Below are 21,175 nucleotides of genomic sequence, written 5' to 3' on the forward strand. Positions count from 1 at the left end.
TATAAATTTTATCGAGATCTGATAACTACTTTTTGAGTAATCTTTGATAACGCGTAGTTACTTGTCTATTTTTTCGTCAATCTATGTTGTATTACTCTTCGATGTAATTGAAGTCGGTTTTTTTTCGTTTGCGAGCAAACACAATTATTTATGTAACGGAAAGTTATATAATTATGTTTGCTCGAAACGAAAAAAAAACAAACAAAACGACTTCAATTACACCGACCAGTCATACAGCGTATTACTTTAGACGAAAAAATAGTCAAGTAATACGCGTTATTAGAGATGAATAAAAAAATTTAACTGTCACATGTCGATTGAATTTAAATGGAACAACATGACAAGCATTATACGTTTCAAATAAAAAAAAGAGTCATTAAAATCGGTACAAAACGTTATGAGATAACACACAAAAAATAATAATAATAAAATTCAGTCGTTTAGAACCTCCTTTTTTGAAGTTGGCTATAAGTCTTGCCGGTCTCACCCGCATTTGTTTGATACCTACTTGTTAATAGTTCTCGAGACTGCTTGACATCATATTGTGTCTTAAATAATTGTGTTTGTATTCAAAGTAAAATAATTTAGCGTCTGTGCTTAAGATCGTACGGCAGAACTGAAAACTTCATTGTGAATATACTAAACACAGCGACACAACAGCGAAGAGCAGCTGACTGTATCTTTCTCGCTCGGGTGCACTCGGCGGTCCCGAGTTCACCCGATCGAGCCTTTCATCTCAGAGCGTGACGGATCAGTCTAATTTACTTCCTACGAAAAAATGTGTGTGCGGTGCGCCAAAAGAAGTTTACACTTTAAAAAAAACAGCCATTGTTACTAGAAGTTAGTTCGTCCCCACCTGCAATATCATTACAGCCTATACAGTCCACTGCTGGACATAGGCCTCCACAAGTTTACGCCAAAAATAACGTGAACTCATGTGTTTTGCCCATAGTCACCACGCTGGGCAGGCGGGTTGGTGACCGCAGTACTGGCTTTGTCGCACCGAAGACGCTGCTGCCCGTCTTTGGCCTGTGTATTTCAAAGCCAGCAGTTGAATGGTTATCCCGCCATCGGTCGGCTTCTAAAGTTCCAAAGTGGTTGTGGAACCTTGTTATCCCTTAGTCGCCTCTTACGACACCCACGGGAAGAGAGGGGGTGGCTAAATTCTTTAGTGCTGTAGCCACACAGCACTAAAGAATTTAAAACATTTTAACAGTCTAAAAAGCTTCTAACGCGCACAACACACGGCGCGTGCCCAAGTGCAAGTGCCCAAATCGGCTAAAGAAGTTTTCGACTTTATTTGACACGTCATATATAATTAAGCAATCCTATTTGTTTCTATTGATTAAATCGTAATCAAGTACAAGTAATCAAAAGTTTTCACATCGATCGACTAAATTATCTCAATTGGAAATGCCTTGCTAATCATAATCATCATTGGACTTAGTCCGTCTATTGCAGACGATTTAGTGGACAGTGTCAGACAGACACTGTGTCGCCTAGGACACTATTCAGGAAAAAGCAGAGTTGCCTAAGCTCTGCGCCACCCTCTTGACCTCACTGGCTAGGCCCACAGGAACGATGAGTCGATACGTGTAGAGCTAGTTCGGCTGCAGGAGTCTTTCGAATTTTAGAGCTATGCCACGAATGCTTGACCCCATTCCGGGTTTCAAATGAAGTTTTCCTTCTCCAGGACCCTGATGGTTATGAGGCAGGCTTATCCCTCGGTCGCTTTTTACGACCCCCACGGGAAGAAAGGGTGCTATTCCACGCTTCCGACACCACACGGCACATCATAATCATAAAATATGGTTCAAATCTAATGAACGTCGAGAGTATGACTAATTTTTAACGATTTCAAGGAGGAGGACAACATAATTCGAATATATATATTCTTTTTAATGTATGCTACCTCAGAACTATTTACTGGGTGACCTGGGTTCGGTGACTGTTAACTGAGGTAGGGCACAGCAGGAAATTTCCTGCTGAAATATGGAGAAGCCCGACTGGGGAAGTTCTTCGACCTTACAGAAGATCACAGCTAAATAATACTGCTTTCAAACAGTGTTATGTAGGTACCTGTTGGTGTGTAAGGTGACCAGAGCTTCTGAGAGGAATCGGGGATAGGTTAGGCAACGCGCTTGCAATGCTTCTGGTATTGCATGCGTCTATAGGCTACGGTAATCGCTTATCATCAGGTGAGCCGTACGCTTGTTTGCCGACCTATTTATATAATAAAAATAGGTAAAAAAACTTTTTAAGTTAAACGGTTTTATGTTAAACATACATTGCAATGTTTAAGATAAATGTACTAAAAACCAAAAAATAATAAAATAGATACAGTCGTGGGAATTATAAACATATGCATAGACTAGACTAAAATAAAACCGTGGGGCACGTCAATTGTCTACAATCGTTGATTAAAATGTTTGTTTTGTAATGTTACACTATAATTATGCAGTTGTTCAACCGACAAAGATGGACGTGTGATAAGTAGGGCTAGAATGTGGAAACAAGCTAGCAAGCTCGATTATAAGCGAGTTTTAGGGTTTCATAGTGGTAAGCGAGTAGTACTTTTATCATATGTTTTGTCGATTAAAGACAAACTACGAGCAGTGAAACGATTCCTCGCCAGCCAGCAGTGTGAATGTCCAACGATAAACTAGTTGAAACATCTCTTTTATTTACATGGAGTGTATGTAACTATTGGAATTTCCATGAGCAAGAAAATAGTAAGTAATTTCCTCACCGTCTGCGGGCCAACTGCCTATTTTAACGACGAATTAAACGATTCTTCTATCGCACATTAAGTCGATAATTTGTAGACAATTGACGTGCCCCACGGTTTTATTTTAGTCTAGTCTATGCATATGTTTATAATTCCCACGACTGTATCTATTTTATTATTTTTTGGTTTTTAGTACATTTATCTTAAACATTGCAATGTATGTTTAACATAAAACCGTTTAACTTAAAAAGTTTTTTTACCTATTTTTATTTTCTAGTTTTTAGTTTTTATTTCGCATTCTGTTTAATTCATTTAGTGCTTCATTATTGCAAGGCCCATCTTAAATATTGAGGTTGTATAGTGCACTGTATTCTTCTTGTCAAGCCCTTTTATTTGATACCCATATTGGTGGGATTGATAAAAAATTGTTATCAGACATTTGGTAGCGGCGGCCAGCTTAGATTTCAATTTTGCATAGTAAATTGTATTCTACTTGTTGAGACCTTTCATTTGATACCCATGTTGATGGGGTTGATAAAACCTAAGTTATCCGCCATTTTGTAGAGGCCGCCATCTTGGATTTTAATTTTATATAGTACATTGATTATACTGGTTGAGCACTTTCATTTGATACCCATATTGATGGGATCGATAAAACCTACGTTATCCGCCATTTTGTAGCGGCCGCCATCTTGTATTTCAATTTTTTATAGTATATTGTATTCTGCTTGTTGAGCCCTTTCATTTGATACCCATATTGATGGGATTGATAAAACCTACGTTATCCGCCATTTTGTAGCGGCCGCCATCTTGGATTTAAATTTTTTATAGTATATTGTATTCTGCTTGTTGAGCCCTTTCATTTGATACCCATATTGATGGGATTAATAAAACATAAATTATCCGCCATTTTGTAGCGGCGGCCATCTTGAATTTATAATGATAATGAATAAACATAATTGTATTGTCACCAAAATCCAAAGTGTATACAAAATTTCAGATTAATCGGTTGACAGGAAGAGGGTGAAATTTGAATTACTAAATTTGACCCAAGAATAAATAATAAAAAATAAATAAAACAAACGGGGTGAGCTAAATAAAACCGTTTAAAAAAGATGATTCTTTGTTTTGTCATTGTAATGAGGTCCCATTTAAATTTAATCGAGATCGGACCAGTATCTCTTGAGTTATCACAAACAATGTCTATATACTTGCCTATTTGTTCGTCTACTTACGTTGTATTAGGTACTTGTCGACGTAATTGAAGTCGGTTTTTTTTCCGTTGTCGAACAAAAACACGATTATTTTTAAATTCTGTTTTTGGTATAATGAGTATGATTTAATTTTTTTTCGTTATAAAACTCATTTTTATCTCAGTTGTATTTATTTGTAACCTGTGAATTCAAAAGTTGTAGTTAATTAGTCGAGATGAAACATATCCTAGAGGCCTATTTTTCGTCCTACTGATAAAGCCTATCAGTAACTTATCAGCGACATTTAAAATTAGTTTTATATATTTTGTACTTAATGGTCCGGGAGCCAGTGACAGATTTTCATGACCATGTTGCAGTTGACGGTCGCGAATATTCATAATATAAATCCCTAATGCATTATACGAAGTTTCGATTGGGAGGAAATAATTGACCGAATTTGTACCTGGCTCCCGGCCCGGAGCACAAGCTCGTGTTACTACGGAAATAAAATGCTATAAGCATTTTTGAATATCATATCAAAAATTGACCGCACCAGCGGTAATGTGTAGGTAACACAAAAATGAAATCGTACATATTAAAATGTTATATTTATATGCCAAATAATTTATTGATTTTAACAGGAAATTAATGTAATTCTATATATAAACTAGCTTAGCCACGCCTTTCCACCCGCGTAATTTGCGATCCCGTGGTAATGTCGGTATAAAAAAGTAGCCCATGTGTTATAGATGTAAAGTTATCTTCGTAGCAAGTTTCATTGAAATCGGTTCAGTAGTCTTTTCGTGAAAGAGCAACAAACATACAAACCACACATACGTAAAATGTACATACATCCATCCTCACAAACTTTTTCATCATTATCATTACTGCCTATACAGTCCACTGCTGGACATAGGCCTCCACAAGTTTACGCCAAAAATAACGTGAACTCATGTGTTTTGCCCATAGTCACCACGCTGGGCAGGCGAATTGGTGACCGCAGTACTGGCGCTTTGTCGCACCGAAGATGCTGCTGCCCGTCTTCGACCTGTGTATTTCAAAGCCAGCAGTTGGAATAATTTTAAATTTTTTCAGCAGAGGTCGAACAGCGGCTCGTGTTTAGCAATGTTCTTTTTTCCTTGGTATTTAGGGAACTTTGGCCTAAATGATTGTTTTCCTTCAATTGAAGTATGATTGTGATGTGCGTACTTGTGTACGATTGAATTCGTCTATGTCTGTTGTCTTGTGTTCGGCGATGAAAGAAAATTTAGTGAAACTAGCTGTGCTCCACGATTTTTGAAGCCGGTTAAAAAGAACCATCAAAATCGGTACATCTAGTAAAAAGATATGAGGTAACATATATTTAGATTTTGATGATTTTTATTTTAATGGCGCGTGTCATGTTTAATTGAGATTTGAGAAGTACATTTCGAGTTATATCTCAGTCAGTCAGTCAGTTCATCCTATTGCAGTCCACTGCTGGACATATGCCTCCCCAAGTTTGCGCCAGACATCCCGGTTTTCCGCAATCCTCATTCAGCGTACACCGGCAATCTTACGTAGATCGTCGGTTCAACGGGCCGGAGGACATCCCACACTGCGTTTGCCAAGACGCGGTCTCCACTCTAGAGCCTGCTCCAACTTGCTAATTCTGTGAGCTATGTCGGTTACTTTCGTCCTCTCGCGGATAGTATCATATTATCGAGTTATGTCTAATAATGCATATTTATTTGACTATTTTTTTGGTCAACCTATGCTGTGTTTTATCTCATAACTCGTCACTGGATATACTTATTTTTTATTTATTTATTTAATCACGTACATAACAGGTTACAGCCATTAAAATATACAGAAATCGTTCATAGATAACATAATGTCCAGGTTGAAACCCTTAATGTGCACGAAATACAGTTAAATAATACACTAAGCAGAAACAGAAGTGGATGAAATGGAATATACATATATAAATTGAAACTTAAAAACTAAAATTGCTTAACCAGTTACATTTATTAAAAGTTTGGTTTTAAAAGAAGCGAGAGAACAGTGATAGATGTCTATATCGATACACGTACTGATAAGCTGGTTGTACTGGCGACACATACGAGATAAATTATTATAATAAAAGGTTTTATTACGATAAACATCAAGAGAGAATTTTGATGACGCTTGTTTCGATCGAAAACCGAAGCTTGGCTTGTAGTCTTGTGTCATTAAAATTTGTTTGAGATCTGATGACTATTTTTTGAGTAATTATTATTACTAACGATAATTTATATAAAAAAGATGATTCTTTATAATGTGTGTGTGTGCTTGTCATTGTAATGAGGTCCCATTTAAATTTAATCGAGATCAGATCAGAATCTTTTGAGTTATCACTAAAAATGTCTATTTACTTGACAATTTTTTCGTCTACCTACGTTGTATTACTTGTTGATGCAATTGAAGTCGGTTAATGAAATAAATTACGTATACCCTTAAAAATGTACTAATTTGTTCGCTCTAGTTTCTGTTATTAGGACCAAAAGCACTAATGACTAACTACGCATCGAGGAATGCGTTTTATTAGCATCAAAATAGGAAAAAAAAACAATTCCGCTAAATGTGCCTTAATGCAATTATGGTGTTCTACTTTGTAAGTATGTTTTTGTTTCATTGACCTAATTATATCTGTTTCAATAAATTGAGAAATTAATTTTTATCGCCAGATGTTCATATTAAACCTGTTCTTGTTATTTTACCAAAAGGTTACAACTGTACAGATGGTCACTGACCAATAATAATGCTGTGTAGTAGATCAAGTAGTGTTGTGTTCAGTTCTGACCTTGCAGATGTCTAAAGGCTACGGTAACCGTTTACATGTTACTTTGTACTCGACTGTCATGCAGAATATGCTGGAAATATTTTTAAACTAGAGCCTCAACTAAACCTAAAAAAACTTGAGTAGGCAATTTTACACTTCAGCCTGTAGTATCCCACTGCTGGGCATAGGCCTCTTTTCCCATGTAAGTGAAGGATCAGAGCTTAATCCACGACGCTGCTCCAATGCGGATTAGTGGATATATTATATACTTTATTGCACTTAAGAACAGAATATACAGAAAATTACATATATAGTTGATGGCAAAGGTGGACTTATCCCTAGAAGAGATCTCTTCCAGTCAACCAATGGTCATGAGAGAGAGTGTCATATAGCGGGGGACACAGTGCAAGAAATAACAATATTGAGAAAATAGTTGAATAACTGTAATGTATTACAAACTTATAAGTATATATATCCCCTACTATGAGTAACGATCGCTATCAGGTGTACATGATAACAATCGGGATCGACGGCTTAACGTGCTGTCCGAGGCACGGTCCACAAGGACTGCACAAATACTCAAAACATGGCAAACATTTATTTATTTATTTATTAAGCTTTATTGCACACAAAAAAGGAGATACATTTTAGAACTATTAGATACAAAGACAAATAGTGTATGCAAAGGCGGCCTTATCGCTTCCAGCGATCTCTTCCAGGCAACCTTTAATAAAAGTAGCACAGGAAAAATATGTCGGTAATAGTGCGCAATCAACAAGGGAAGTTTATTACATATAATTAAATCAAATTATAATACTAAACATAGTCATATAAAACAATATTCATACATTTAAACGATACATACCTACATAAACATTTACATTTGTCATGTGTGGATCGAATCCACAACCGCCAGCGCAAGAGCCACAAATCACTGCTGTGACCGTTGCGCCAACGTGAGTACGTAATAGTTTTATGGACCCGGACTTTACTCTTTAATCACTCGCGTTATGGTGCTAACGCTCAATTTATTTTTAACTAGAGCGAAAAAATAGAATAATCTAGAGAGAAAAATTACCTCAAGGCGCACTATTTGTCACTGCGTACGTCATAATTGTTTTTATATCTCTCTGCATAACATAATGTATGTGTATTGCTTCACTTGTATTTTGTATTCTAAGCTTTTATCCATATTATATGTATTTCGTTTATATGTAGGTATAGTATTTTTATGCGTATGTTTATATATGTTTGTATGTATGTATCTATGTATGTATGTATTGTGCTGTATATGTATGTGTATTTGTACTCGATAGTTGATATTGTTCTAGGTGACACTAATTGTCACTTCTCTGTGTACACTTCCCTACCGCTGTGTCCTATATGCCCAAAGGTTGTCTGGAAGAGATCGCTACTCTAGCGATAAGACCGCCTATGTGCACTGTTTTTTATTTGTAATATGTTATTGTGTTGATTGTTGTTGTGTACAATAAAGAGTATTATTATTATTATTATTAGATCACTAAGGAAACCTAAATAGAATTTCAGTCAATATTTTTTTTGAAATAATAATCTTCAGAATGATCAACATCCGTTGCTATCGTTTAAGATGATCAATCATCACGAATTTGACAATGTTATCTTTCCTATCTATTTCTGGAACGTCGACTTTTCGACAAGTCTTCTGTTATTTTGCATTAAAGAGGTTTTAGTTATAGGTATTTCTTTAAATTTTTATTTCTGTCATCTCGTCATGCACAAATACCTGATTTCAGAGCAAAAACATTTAGAATTTGTGGCCTAATACAGTTCTCTAAATCATGAAATGTTCGTCCAGTGTTATTAAATTATGATACAACATTTAACCCAATTTGTTTTTTTAATTTATAGAATAATTTATGACTTCTATCAAGACCTTGAAGACATATTTAATTGTAACAATGGCAACTTGTTATTTTCAAATTAAAAATTCTTGCGTTCAACACCAGGAGGCGACTGTGGAAAAAAGTTTGAAGTCCTCACTACTACTCTTAACTAATTTTAGTACGTTGGGCTATAATTCTCTCTCTCTCCCTTCAGGCTATCTCAGTCCACTGCTGGACATAGGCCTCCCAATTTCGTCCGTAATTATAAGTTTTGCCTTACGAGGTTAAAGGAATTTATAGTCTACTAGCTGACCTGGCGAACTTCGTATCACCTTATTTTTTTCTGAAATATAATAATAACATAATATATCAAAATAAAATATAGCCTATCTTTTAAGTTGGATCAAACTGCACACGGTGTGCAAATTTGACTAAAATCGGTTAAGTAGTTTAGGAGTCCATTGAGGACAAACATTGTGACACGAGATTTATATATATTAAGATTTCACGTCGGATGGGTACGGTGACACATGTCAAATTAACTCTATAGTGACGTGACCATGCATAATTAATTGATGTAATTCGATTATCGAGTACAAATGCGGTTAACCTTTAATCGATTATATAAAAAAAAAAAAAAAAAATAACTGCTTATTAAAAATTAATCATCGCTATAGTGAATAAATAATATTTTAAGGGTGGTGTTAAACGCGAGAAATGAGCTATCGACAAACCCATTAACACAGCTCACGTGGCAAATTATTAGTCGTTCGCCTTTACCCTCCGGTACTTTAGTCGAAGAATGAGCAGTGTCGTCTGTCCATACTTTGCCAACAGTATGATTGGCGTTCAACCATGTCTAGTCAAGGAATACTACGTTGTTCCAATCCGTAATGTTTTTCGCCTTTTCTAAGAATGTCACAAAGTTTTCACGCACTTTTCCGTTTGTTAACTTTTTTTTATTTTATGGAAATCCAATTTTATTTAAAAGTCGCCATAACGATGTCACACTTCCATTAAATAATTTAGCACCTTTCAAAGACATTAATTATTGTAAAACTGTGGGCAACTCATTTCTCCGCTAATAATCATATTCAACCTCAACGACCAAACATTTATTTCCTTTGCCTCTTTTTGGGAGTCGATAACTTATTATCTTCCATATTGGTGTCACCATACTTTTCTTTACTTATTTTTGACACTAAGCTGTGTGGCTACGGCAATAAAGAATATAGCCACCAGCGTCTCTTCCCGTGGGTGTCGTACGAGGCGACTAAGGGATAACACAGTTCTACTACCACCTTGAAACTTATAAAGCCGACCGATAGCGGGATAACCATTCAACTGCTGGCTTTGAAATACACAGGCCGAAGACGGGCAACAGCGTCTTCAGTGCGACAAAGCCGGCCCTGCAGTCACCAACCCGCCCAGCGTGGTGACTATAGGCAACACACATGAGTTCACGCCATTTTTTTTGCACGAGCTTGTGGAGGCCTATGTCCAACAGTGGACTGCGATAGGCTGAAGTAATTTTTGACACTGTATTACGCCTAATTTCAAGTGCCTGTGCAACTCGATCCACTATGTGGTTGACAGATAATAATGGACCGCTATTTTCTCACTCCCGTTCAAAGTATTCCCGAAAGCGGACAACCAATTGACTGTTTGAAAAGGTCTTCTTTTGTTCTTTTCGGCATTTTACAGAACAGAACACGACCACACAAAATGAATAACTAAAAAAAATAATAACAGAACTTAACAACAATAAAACAGCAACAAATACAACTATACCAACTGGCAAAACCAAAACACGGGAAGCATACAAGAGACAGAAAGTACTGATTGAGATATCTCGAGTCAGTGAGATGACGCGATTCACAAGATGGCCGTTACGATTATTTATTTTAGCCGATTACTACGTGTCAATCCCTATCATTAAACGTTTCGTTTCATGCCTGTAATGTTAAGTTATCATTTTTTCTGTACCTTTTTTATTTTGTTTAAAATGTAGAAACGCATATATAAATACAATTTCAATCTAATCAAGCATTATTATTTGCTTTGGAAACTAATTGGTAATTTTTAAAAATGTATATTTATCCGATTTGTTGAAAATAGTGAGCGTGTATTGGAACATGTCAAATGTCACCGTACCCATCCTATGTGAAATGGATTATAGTCTAAATAACAATCGAAAGAAAATGCCCTAAGTATTGTTACGAAGAAAAAAATATTTTTTTCTGTTGCACGCAACATTTATTACTATTACAGTCAGTGAATTTAATACATCATTATAAAACCATTATACATATATAAAGCTTATTCGAAATGGTCTCTATTGGCTGCAATACAGTCCTTTAAACGTTGAGGCCAGTTTATCAATAGAAGCACGCACTCTTTCTACGGGAAAATTCTTCAATACCAATCATATGGATTGTTTTGGGATTCCAAATTATCATAGCATTTAGAGCAAGTCATACTCTCTGAAACTGACCATAAATCATAATCCAGCGGATTAAGATCGGGACTAGATGACGTCCAGTCTTCAGCTCTGATGAAGTCCGGAACGTTGGTTTCTAACCGAGATTTTTTTTCTCGCTCCTGCAAATGATGCGAGTATGTGTTTTCTTGTTACTTTCATACCAGTTCTCGCTTTTATGCCTCTCGTACTTTCATGCCTCATACTTAGTCTTTCTTGCATTCATCGCCTTTATCACACAGGGTGGGTTCTCTCTACTTTGAGTGCTAGTTGTCTATTTGGCTACCTTAACTTATTTATGTGGTTGGGTAAATAATTTTACACATTTGGGTTTGTAACAGTTTTGTTTTACAATGTTTTTTCTTAATTCCTAATTTAATAATAATTCCTAATAACCAATTGGGTCAATCGAGCTTTATGACCCGCCGCCGAGTCTTGCTGAAGGGACCATTAGTTATTGAACAATTGTGCCGATGTTTTGATACCTTTTTCACAAAAATATGGCCCAGTCACTCCTTCATAGCTAATACCCCACCAAACCATCACTGATGTCGTATAATGCCCACGTTGTACTCTGTTGACTTATTGGGAAGCTTCCTTAGAGCTTTGAGAATAAATAGGGTAGGTTATTTTGTTTGTTAAAATATTGGTCAATTGTAAAAAAATCTCATTCTTAAACAAAAAAATTCTGTGACTTCACAGACAGGATTTCTTCCAATTCATTCCTTGATTTCCTTTTTCGTACGAACACTACGTGGACGGTCAGATCTTTTCCTGTCACAAAAAGAAGAGATTTCAATGTACTTATCAATAGCCCGATACACTAACATTTGACTAATACCAAGCGTATGGAGAGTTTTAAAAAATGTATTTGGCTCCACACCTACTTTGTGCAATGCAATCACAGCGATTCGGTTCTCTTTATCACCCACTTCATTTTAATATCGCAAAATATTTTACAATGTATTGGCGCGAAAATGAGAAAAAACAATGAACAATCACATAACAATGACAGATTCCAAATTGAAATGAAATACTTTGTTTATTTTTAATTGTAACAGTATTAATGGCCAGACTATGTATATAATATGTTTAATATTATAAAATTTCATATATATCATTTAACAAGCGGGTGAAGGTCGTGCGTAATTTCGATTATAGGCTAAAAGGTCAGAGGAGATAAAGCAATTTACTATATTATTATAAAACTTTCATTATTCAGGCTTTGAATTATTTGTGGTAATTTTGTGTTTTTTATATTACTTTTTTATATAAATATGTTGACAAACGACCGTACAGCTCACCTGATAGGAAGCGATTACGGATCATAGACGCTTGCAACACCAGAAGCATCGTAAGCGCGTTGCCAACCCTATCCCCGCTTCTGTCTAGCAGCTCGACACCGCTTCATAGCAGTGTTATTTAGCTGTAACCAATAAGGATACAAGTTCTAACTACTCGCAAAAATGACATAAAAATATTATAAGTATAAATCGACTCAAATCCAGCTCCGTAGGGGGTGATAGCTAGGCATGGGCATTCGGCCAAGACCTCGCTCTCAAGGATACTTCGTACAAGGTCCTTTCAAGGGCTGACTTATATCTGAACACACAAACCTAATAACTACAGCGATTGTTTTAATTTACGAAATCTGAAATATATATGATATACCTATGATTTAAATTAAATTATGATTTAAAAGAATTTTTTTTGAAGGTAGTTTTACAGTCGATACTGAAGCCAAACAGATTGTTTTGTCTTTTTAATAACCGACTTCAAATAAGGAGGAACTTCGTCGTTTATGAACCGATTTTGATAATTCTTTCTTTGTTGGAAAGGAGATATCCCAAGGGTGGTACCATGATAAGGAAAAAAGGATCTGATGATGGAATCCCAGAGAAATCGAGGGGAACCCTCGAAAATCGTAGTGACTACTAGTGCGTTTGTTAATTTTTTTCTTTAACTTACGTTGTATTACTTGTCGATGTAATTGAAGTCGTTTTTTTTTTTCGTTTGCGAGCAAACACAATTGTCTATATGCATACTTGCCACGTGCTACTTCGAAAATACTGACTTCAATTTGTAAGAATTAAGGCATGATTTGAGTTAGAACTATGATAATTAGACTACCTACTACTTGTGTCGAAGTTCTGTGTTTCTTTTTGGAACTAAAATAAACGAATATATTTAACTATTAACGAAATTGTGATTAAACATGTAACATTACTTACACTTTTATAATGGTACTAGCGACCCGCTCCGGCTTCGCACGGGTATAAAATATAATTATAGCCTATGTCATTCACTGAAAAAATGATTAAAATCGATCCAGTAGTTTTGATTTATTCATTACTGCCCGTGGCCCGCACGCGTTAACTTAGAGTAAAAGCCGGCCGGAACCGCCGCAAACGCTACGTACCGCGATTTTTAAACCTGTAATATCTTCGAAAATATTCATTTAAATAATATGCTGTAAAGGGCCATATAGATCTATATTAAATAAAAAATACATTTAAGGTATTTAATTAGATAATGAGATTAATCCTTATTAATGCTGTATTGGTTAAAATCACTTCGAAAATTAGCCATTATTTGTCGTAAAAAGTAAATTACAAAAAAATGTTATTGTGGGATATCCATAAGAAATAGGTATATACCATCGCGGAGTTTTCTGTAGACCTTTTCAATGTGTACAATACTTAGTACATTATTTTGATAAATCTCGTAGGGTTTAGACTGCGTTTGCAATTAAAGCGAAAAAAAAAATAATTATTTACGACATAACATTAGAAAACTCAAAAATAACAATATTTCTCCACTATTTAATGGATGTTATTATACATATAAACCTTCCTCTTGAATCAATCTACCTATTAAAAAGAACTGCATCAAAATCTGTTGCGTAGTTTTAAAGATTTAAGCGTACATACATGTGCAGGGACAGAGAAAGCGACTTTGTTTTATACTATGTAGTGATTAAAATGGAAAAAGATTAGAATATCCTTTTGTTCGTAATGGATAAAATCAAACATGGATCGATTTTAAAACTTCTTTCACCAAAACATCGTTATCACTGAGCGACATGTGGTATATTTAATGGGATATAATAAAACAGCCAGAACTGTGTACAAGCGGTCGAGGTCGCGAGCGAAAAGCTGTGTAAACAATAATTCCACAAAGGGCTTGCATGAACCTTCTCTAAAATTCTAATCTGGAGCCTTGTGCCATTGACTAGTCAAGTGGCTTGCGATGTTCGATCAATTTCATTGATTTTTTTGAAGGCCTTGCGCATGCATAATATATTTTACGCTTTGATATACTTAGAGAATATATTATGCTAGACTGTGAAGACCAAAAAAAAAAAAAAAAAAATTTGTTGAGAACTCGTATTTTTTAAATCAGTTTTTCCTTTTGACTTTTTATTAGCTTCACCTGTATGTTTGTATGCTTGTTACCGAGTCCCTTCATTTTGACCCACTTCAAACGTTCAGATTTCATTTAAACTTGATAGACTTGTCGAGGACAGATGAAAATACACCAATTTGATAAGATTATTCCTTTTTAGTTTAGTTTTTATATAAAAGCGTGTTTTTTATTAACTATTATTTATTTATAACTAGCGACACGTCCCGGCTTCGCACGGGTGCGATGCTGATACTAAATATAAAATAAATAAAATAAATATTTGCAATGTAAGCGCAAAAAAGTGTTTTTATTTACGACATCACATTAGAAACCTCTAAAACTATCAGTGTTCCCCTACTATATTATACATGTATACATATAAACCTTCCTCTGGAGTCACTCGATTTACTAAAGAAAACCGCATCAAAATCCGTTGCGTAGTTTTAAAGATCTAAGCACGCAGACAGCGGGAAGCGACATTGTTTTATACAATGTAGTGATTAGATACTAGATTAGGATGTATTAAATTAATCTATTAATATTGTATAATGTTATCTTTACTGTTATTTCTTAAGGCTTTATTCTTAGGAGTCATCGCGTTACTTTATTTAGCCTAGAATATTTATTTTAAGGATGCTTGCGTTGTTTTATTTATATTAGTGAAAAATATTTCACAAAATTAATTTAATATTTGGTATTTTCAGGTGACATCATCTCCATTCCTATTTCCCAATCCTTTTAAAGGAACATTCCTAAAATATATAGATTCACTGCCTATATATTTATTTGTACATAAAACCTAAATTCCAGTTATCCATTCCAAATTGAAAATAAAAAAAATACAGTGTCTTGACCAGTGATAATAATATTTAAAAATATTAAAAGCAATAATAAATATAAATAAAACCTATCGCTTTAGTAGATATAATTATATTTTAATGATAAATAATAATATATTAAATTAAATATAGTAAAAATATTTCACTCTGCACTAAATTAATGATATAATTTTTACAATAAAATTAGCACACTAAATTATTACAATACTTTATCTTGTTCGACTTTGTACTATATTGTAACAAATATTTCTCTATTTCGGTTTCAAAAATTACAATTTATTCACCGATTTAGCAATTTGAACTACAATTTTGCAGTTTATCCAGAGATTTTGCAATTTGTTCCGAGATTTTGCAATTTGTTCCGCGATTTTGCAATTTAATAACCAGAGTGTAGAAACGATGTCTAATTCAATTGTCGAGTAAAATGATCTGATACAAAATCCATCATGAGTTCCTCCCCAGCCATCGAGGCTTCAACCCCCACTGCGACCCCTTCCTCCCCGGCGCTGAGGGCTCCAGACTACCACTTTCAGTCGTCGACTCCGAATTACTTGAAGGTAAGTGCTAATTACAATATTGACTAGATTGGTAATCTTTAATACTTTGTGTTCAAGATACGAAGAATAATAAATAATATTATTATATTACGTAAAAAAAAAACTATCAAATCTTTTGTTTGTATGTTGGTTTATTTAACCTCTGAGAAATTGTATTAATGTTTATATTATTTTACTAGCTGTGCCCGCGACTTTGTCCGCGTAGAATTTAACAAAATAGTTATTGTTCAGTTTGTAGAGTTATAAAATAAATAAATTTCTAAAGTAAAAGTACCCTGAGTTACTCCTTATTACATCAGCTATCTACCAGTGAAAGTCCCGTCAAAATCGGGCCAGCCGTTTCAGAGATTAGCCGGAACAAACAGACAGACAGACAAAAATTGTAAAAAATATTATTTTAATTTAATTATATAATAATTATTTACGTACCGTGTATACATCCATATGCATTTAGTAAATACCGGTTATTTTAATATTACAAACAGACACTCCAATTTCATTTATTTGTATAGATATGTACTGTGTATACATACATTTTTTTTTTTAAATCTTAGTTCGGCAAACAAGCGTACAGCTCACCTGATGGTAAGAGATTACCGTAGCTTATAGGCGTCTGCAACACCAGAAGCATCGCAAGCGCGTTGCCGACCCAAACCCCAATCCCCCCCCCCCCCAGGAGCTCTGGTCACCTTACTCACCAACAGGAACACAATACTGCTTGAAAGCAGTATTATTTAGCTGTGATCTTCAAAAAAAGTGGTTGATTTCATATTACCAACAGACACTCAAATTTTATTTATTTGTATAGATAATGAGGTAGGTCGATCCTACGTTGATTAAATTTACCGATTAGGTTACCTTATCAAATTTGTTATTAATTTATGTTATTTACTCGATAATATAAAAAAAATAATTATTTTTAGTTAATCCTATTAAAGATTTTATTTATATAATTAAATAGTATTTATTTATTTATTTATTTATTTACTCTTTATTGTACACCACAATATGCAAATATAAAATAATAATAATACAGACAACTTAAGAATGTGTAGTACAAGAGGCGGTCTTATGGCTAGTTAGCCATTTCTTCCAGACAACCCGAAATAGGATTGAATACTATTTATTTGAGGATCGGGTAGGTGGTGCAGTTACATTGTAATAAACTTACATACAAATATCTACACATTAATACTTACAAGCAATACATATATATATACATTTGAATAATATAATATAATAAACTAATAAATATAACAACAGTATCTCATAGCACTTACAATCAATTGCGCCATAAAAGTATTAGTAGTAAAGTATTTAAATGATTTTTATTAAACTTAATTTATTAATGAAATTCAGTAAGTTAATGTGTTATCATGAAACGAAGTCACGGGAAGCAGTTTTATGTTATATTACAAAAAAAAAAAAACCTATTAAATATTTGTAGTTTTATATACTAGGTGAAATTCATACTACCGTTGTTATTTTTTTTTTTCGTAATGTCGTCGTTTTTTTTTTTTTCGTTTTTTTTTTTTAAACTTTCCTAGCAATTACGGATACAAAGAAGAATTATCCAATTTGATGTAGTCGTTTGGAAAATAATTCGGCGATTCGATCTTATTTATAAGCTATATACAAAATACTCAATAGCCCCCATTGTCCTGTGTCGGGGGGTCCGGAAACACAAACAACACACAAGCACAAACGCCCAGACCACGACAAACATCTATATGGCTAATAATATAAAAGCAATATAGATACTATTTGACGATCTACGTAAGATTTGCCGGTGTGGGCTTAATGAGGATTGCGGAAAACCGGGATGTCTGGCGCGAACTTGGGGAGCCCTATGTCCAGCTGTGGACCGCAATAGGCTGAATTGGTTGACTGAGATATTAAGCCGTAATTATTGATGCTATGATAAGTTAAAAAATATCTCGAAAATCGTGAAAACAACAAACAAAAAATTTATATAAAAAATTGTTAATCTAAGATTAGATTACAAAGATATGCCGCATAGATAGATAAGTATTGTCTACGGAATGAACGTAGTTATACTAAATAAATAATAATGAATGAAAATTCATTGTAATATGAAACTTTAATAGTTCGGGTTTCTGTAAAGAACTTACTATAGACGTCACCACGGTCGCTTAGACCGAATATAAAATCATCATATCAAAAATTTCGATGTAACAGGTACATCGTTTCATAGCTTAATTGGCTAGAGCACCGACACGGTCAGTCGGAGATGCAGGTTCGATCGGAACGGTCGATTTTTGATATGATATTAAAAAATGTTTAGAATTTCCTAATGTGTGGGTAACACAAAAATAAAATCGTACAAATTAATAATAAATAAAACAAAAATATATCACTAGCTGTGCCCTGCGGTCACCAACCCGCCTGCCCAGCGTGGTGACTATGGGCAAAACACATGGGTTCACGTTATTTTTGGCGTGAACTTGTGGAGGCCTATGTCCAGCAGTGGACTGTATAGGCTGTAATGATGATGATGATGATGATGAATTTGAGGAAATGAATGGCCAATAGCCTTCGTCGGTAAATGGGCTATTTTATTCATAAATAATTTTTAAAATCGACCCCGTAGCTCCCGAGATTAACCTGCTTAAACAAACAGAAAAACTTTTCAGCTTTATAATATTAGTATAAACTAGCTGTGCCCGCGACTTTTTCCGCGTGGAGGCCTATGTCCAGCAGTGGACTGTAATAGGTGGAAATGATGATGATGATGAATGATGAGACTTATCGAGGACCGATGACGATAATATTCGATAAGATTATTAATTTTTAGTTTGGTTTATTTATAAGTGTGTTTTTTTTTTTAACTATTATTTATTTATTTCATCTACTTGCTTTACTGTCTTCATGTATTACTGGTCCATGTCCATGAAGTTGATTTTTTTTTCGTTTGCGAGTAAACAATAGTACAATTATCAATTTAAAAGTGATAACGTACGTTGAAATAATTTTTATTATGTTGATAAAGTGTGTATTGATAAATGATAAAATGTATTTGCTTGAGCCGTTATTTTATTTGTCATAATATAAATTGTGGTTCTTGTTTTAATGTTTTTCGAAAGGCGGTCTCTTTTATCTATATAAATAAAAAAATGAATGTTGCTAAGCGCATAACTCGAGAATGGCTCGATCGATTCGGCTATTTTTTTTTTCTGTATGTTCCTTAAGGCCCAATGAAGGTTTGTATACTAAAAAAAAAAAAAAAACAAATTTAATTTTTACCATTAACTGTTGACAGAACGAAGTCTGTCCGGGCAGCTAGTAATAAATATATATATATATATGTATATTAAACAGATTTTTATGATTGGCTAGCTGTTACACGCGGCTTCGCTCGCATTGACTTTTTGAAGTTATATTTCTTTGGGCGCGCTAGGGAACAATTATGAATGATTTTTTTTAAGCAAAATTCTTTACGCACGCTTGACTTGTTAAAGTTGGGAGTAAGCTGGTGAATGCGTGACGCAAGCTTGACGAAAAGTGTGATCAGAATTGGCGAACAGAGCAAGAGAGAGAAGTGCGAGCACACATCTTCTTTCTCTCTTTCTCTCATAGCCAGTTACGTTTCGTATATCTAAGACACAGTGCAGGCCTATTGCTAAAGAAGTTTTACTAAAGTCGTGTGGTCTAAAGCACACTCGTTTTTTGTTTGCTTTATTAAGAGCTCTGCCGCTACTGCGAATATGTCTCTCTGTTATTATCATCACTCATCATCATCATTACTCCAGCCTATCGCAGTCCACTGCTGGACATAGGCCTCCGCAAGTTCGCGTCAAAAACGACGTGAACTCATGTGTTGCCCATAGTCACCGCGCTGGGCAAGCGGGTTGGTGACCGCAGGGCTGGCTTTGTCGTCGGCCCGTGTATTTCAAAGCCAGCAGTTGGATGGTTATCCCGCAATCGGTTGGCTTTTTAAGTTCCAAGGTGGTAGTGGACTGTGTTAACCCTTAGTCGCCTCTTACGACACCCACGGGAAGAGAGGGGGTACTATAACATATGTTAATACAGTTCCAGTCAGTCAGTCCTTCTCCTACATGGGGAAAGAGACCTATGTCCTATAGTGGGATATTACAGGCTGAAGCGTAATACAGTTACATTATAACACCTTGAGACGCCCTTGATAGGACTTCATCGAACAATTTAGAGAATTTCTTAATAATTTATAGACTCTGTAAGGTTGACGTACTTCAGTCTGACTGCTCTAGAGTTCAAGGGAGATATTTCCTGCTGTGCTCTACTTCAACTGAGGTAGGGCACAGCAGGAATTTCCTGCTCAAAATATGGAGCAGCCCGACTGGGGTAGTACCTCGACCTTACAGAAGATCACAGCTAAATAATACTGTTTTCAAGCAATATTGTGTTCCTGTCGTGAGTAAGGTGACCAGAGCTCCTGGGGGGGGGGGATTGGGTATTGGGTCGGCAACGCGCTTGCGATGCTTCTGGTGTTGCAGGTGTCTATAAGCTACGGTAATCGCTTACCATCAGGTGAGCCGTACGCTTGTTTGCCGACCTAGTGACATAAAAAAAAAAAAACAAAAAAGCTTAAACGTTATCACTGAGTGGCATAGGCTCTATTAAAGAGAGAGAGAGAGAGAAAAAAAAAACGGTATAGCCAAAATAGTGCGTGCGGTAAAAAATCTAGTATATATGTATATGTTTAATTATATAAAAATTAAAGGTTGCCTGGAAGAGATCGCTATAAGCGATAAGGCCGCCTTTGCATACATTATTTGTCTTTGTATCTAATCGTTCTAAAATGTATCTTATTTTTTGTGTGTGCAATAAAGTTGAATAAATAAATACATAAAATAAAATAAAAATTACTAGCTAACTTCGCAAACGTTGTTTTGCCATATATGTTATTAATCCCCTTAATCTTATAAAACTAATCCTTATAACTTAGAGGTATGAAAAATAGATTAAAATAATTTAAAATTTCAATTCAATAAATTTCAGATGAAAAATAATTTAAAATTTCAAAAAATCGTTCCAGTTGTTTCGGAGGAGTACGATAACTAACATTGTGACACGAGAATTTTATATATAAACAGATTACAATACTTTATCCGTAATTCCGACCTTCGTATATTTTATTCAACAGTTTATCAACAGTTTTCGAGTAATTCTTCTCTCAGTGATATGATAAACAAAAAAAGCTATTATTATTATTCACTAGCTGTGCCCGCGACTTCGTCTGCGTAGAATTTAACAAAAAAGTTATTTTTCAGTTCGCAGAGTTATAAAATAAATAAATTTCTAAAATAAAA

At 34.9% G+C, this 21,175-nt stretch overlaps 1 protein-coding gene across 1 annotated transcript in view; it reads left to right on the forward strand.

Moving 5' to 3' along the window:
* Positions 1-15,607: 15,607 nt before the first annotated feature.
* Positions 15,608-21,175, forward strand: part of LOC123665945 (oxysterol-binding protein-related protein 8) — a 47,691-nt gene continuing 42,123 nt past the window's right edge. Inside the window, exon 1 of the mRNA XM_045600170.1 lies at positions 15,608-15,866. Coding sequence (XP_045456126.1) covers positions 15,756-15,866 — 111 coding nt within the window. The 5' untranslated portion in view covers positions 15,608-15,755. The remainder of the gene's footprint in view (positions 15,867-21,175) is intronic.

The sequence above is a fragment of the Melitaea cinxia genome, chromosome 25 (genome assembly GCF_905220565.1).
Source record: "Melitaea cinxia chromosome 25, ilMelCinx1.1, whole genome shotgun sequence".
In the NCBI taxonomy this organism is placed as follows: Eukaryota; Metazoa; Arthropoda; class Insecta; order Lepidoptera; family Nymphalidae; genus Melitaea; species Melitaea cinxia.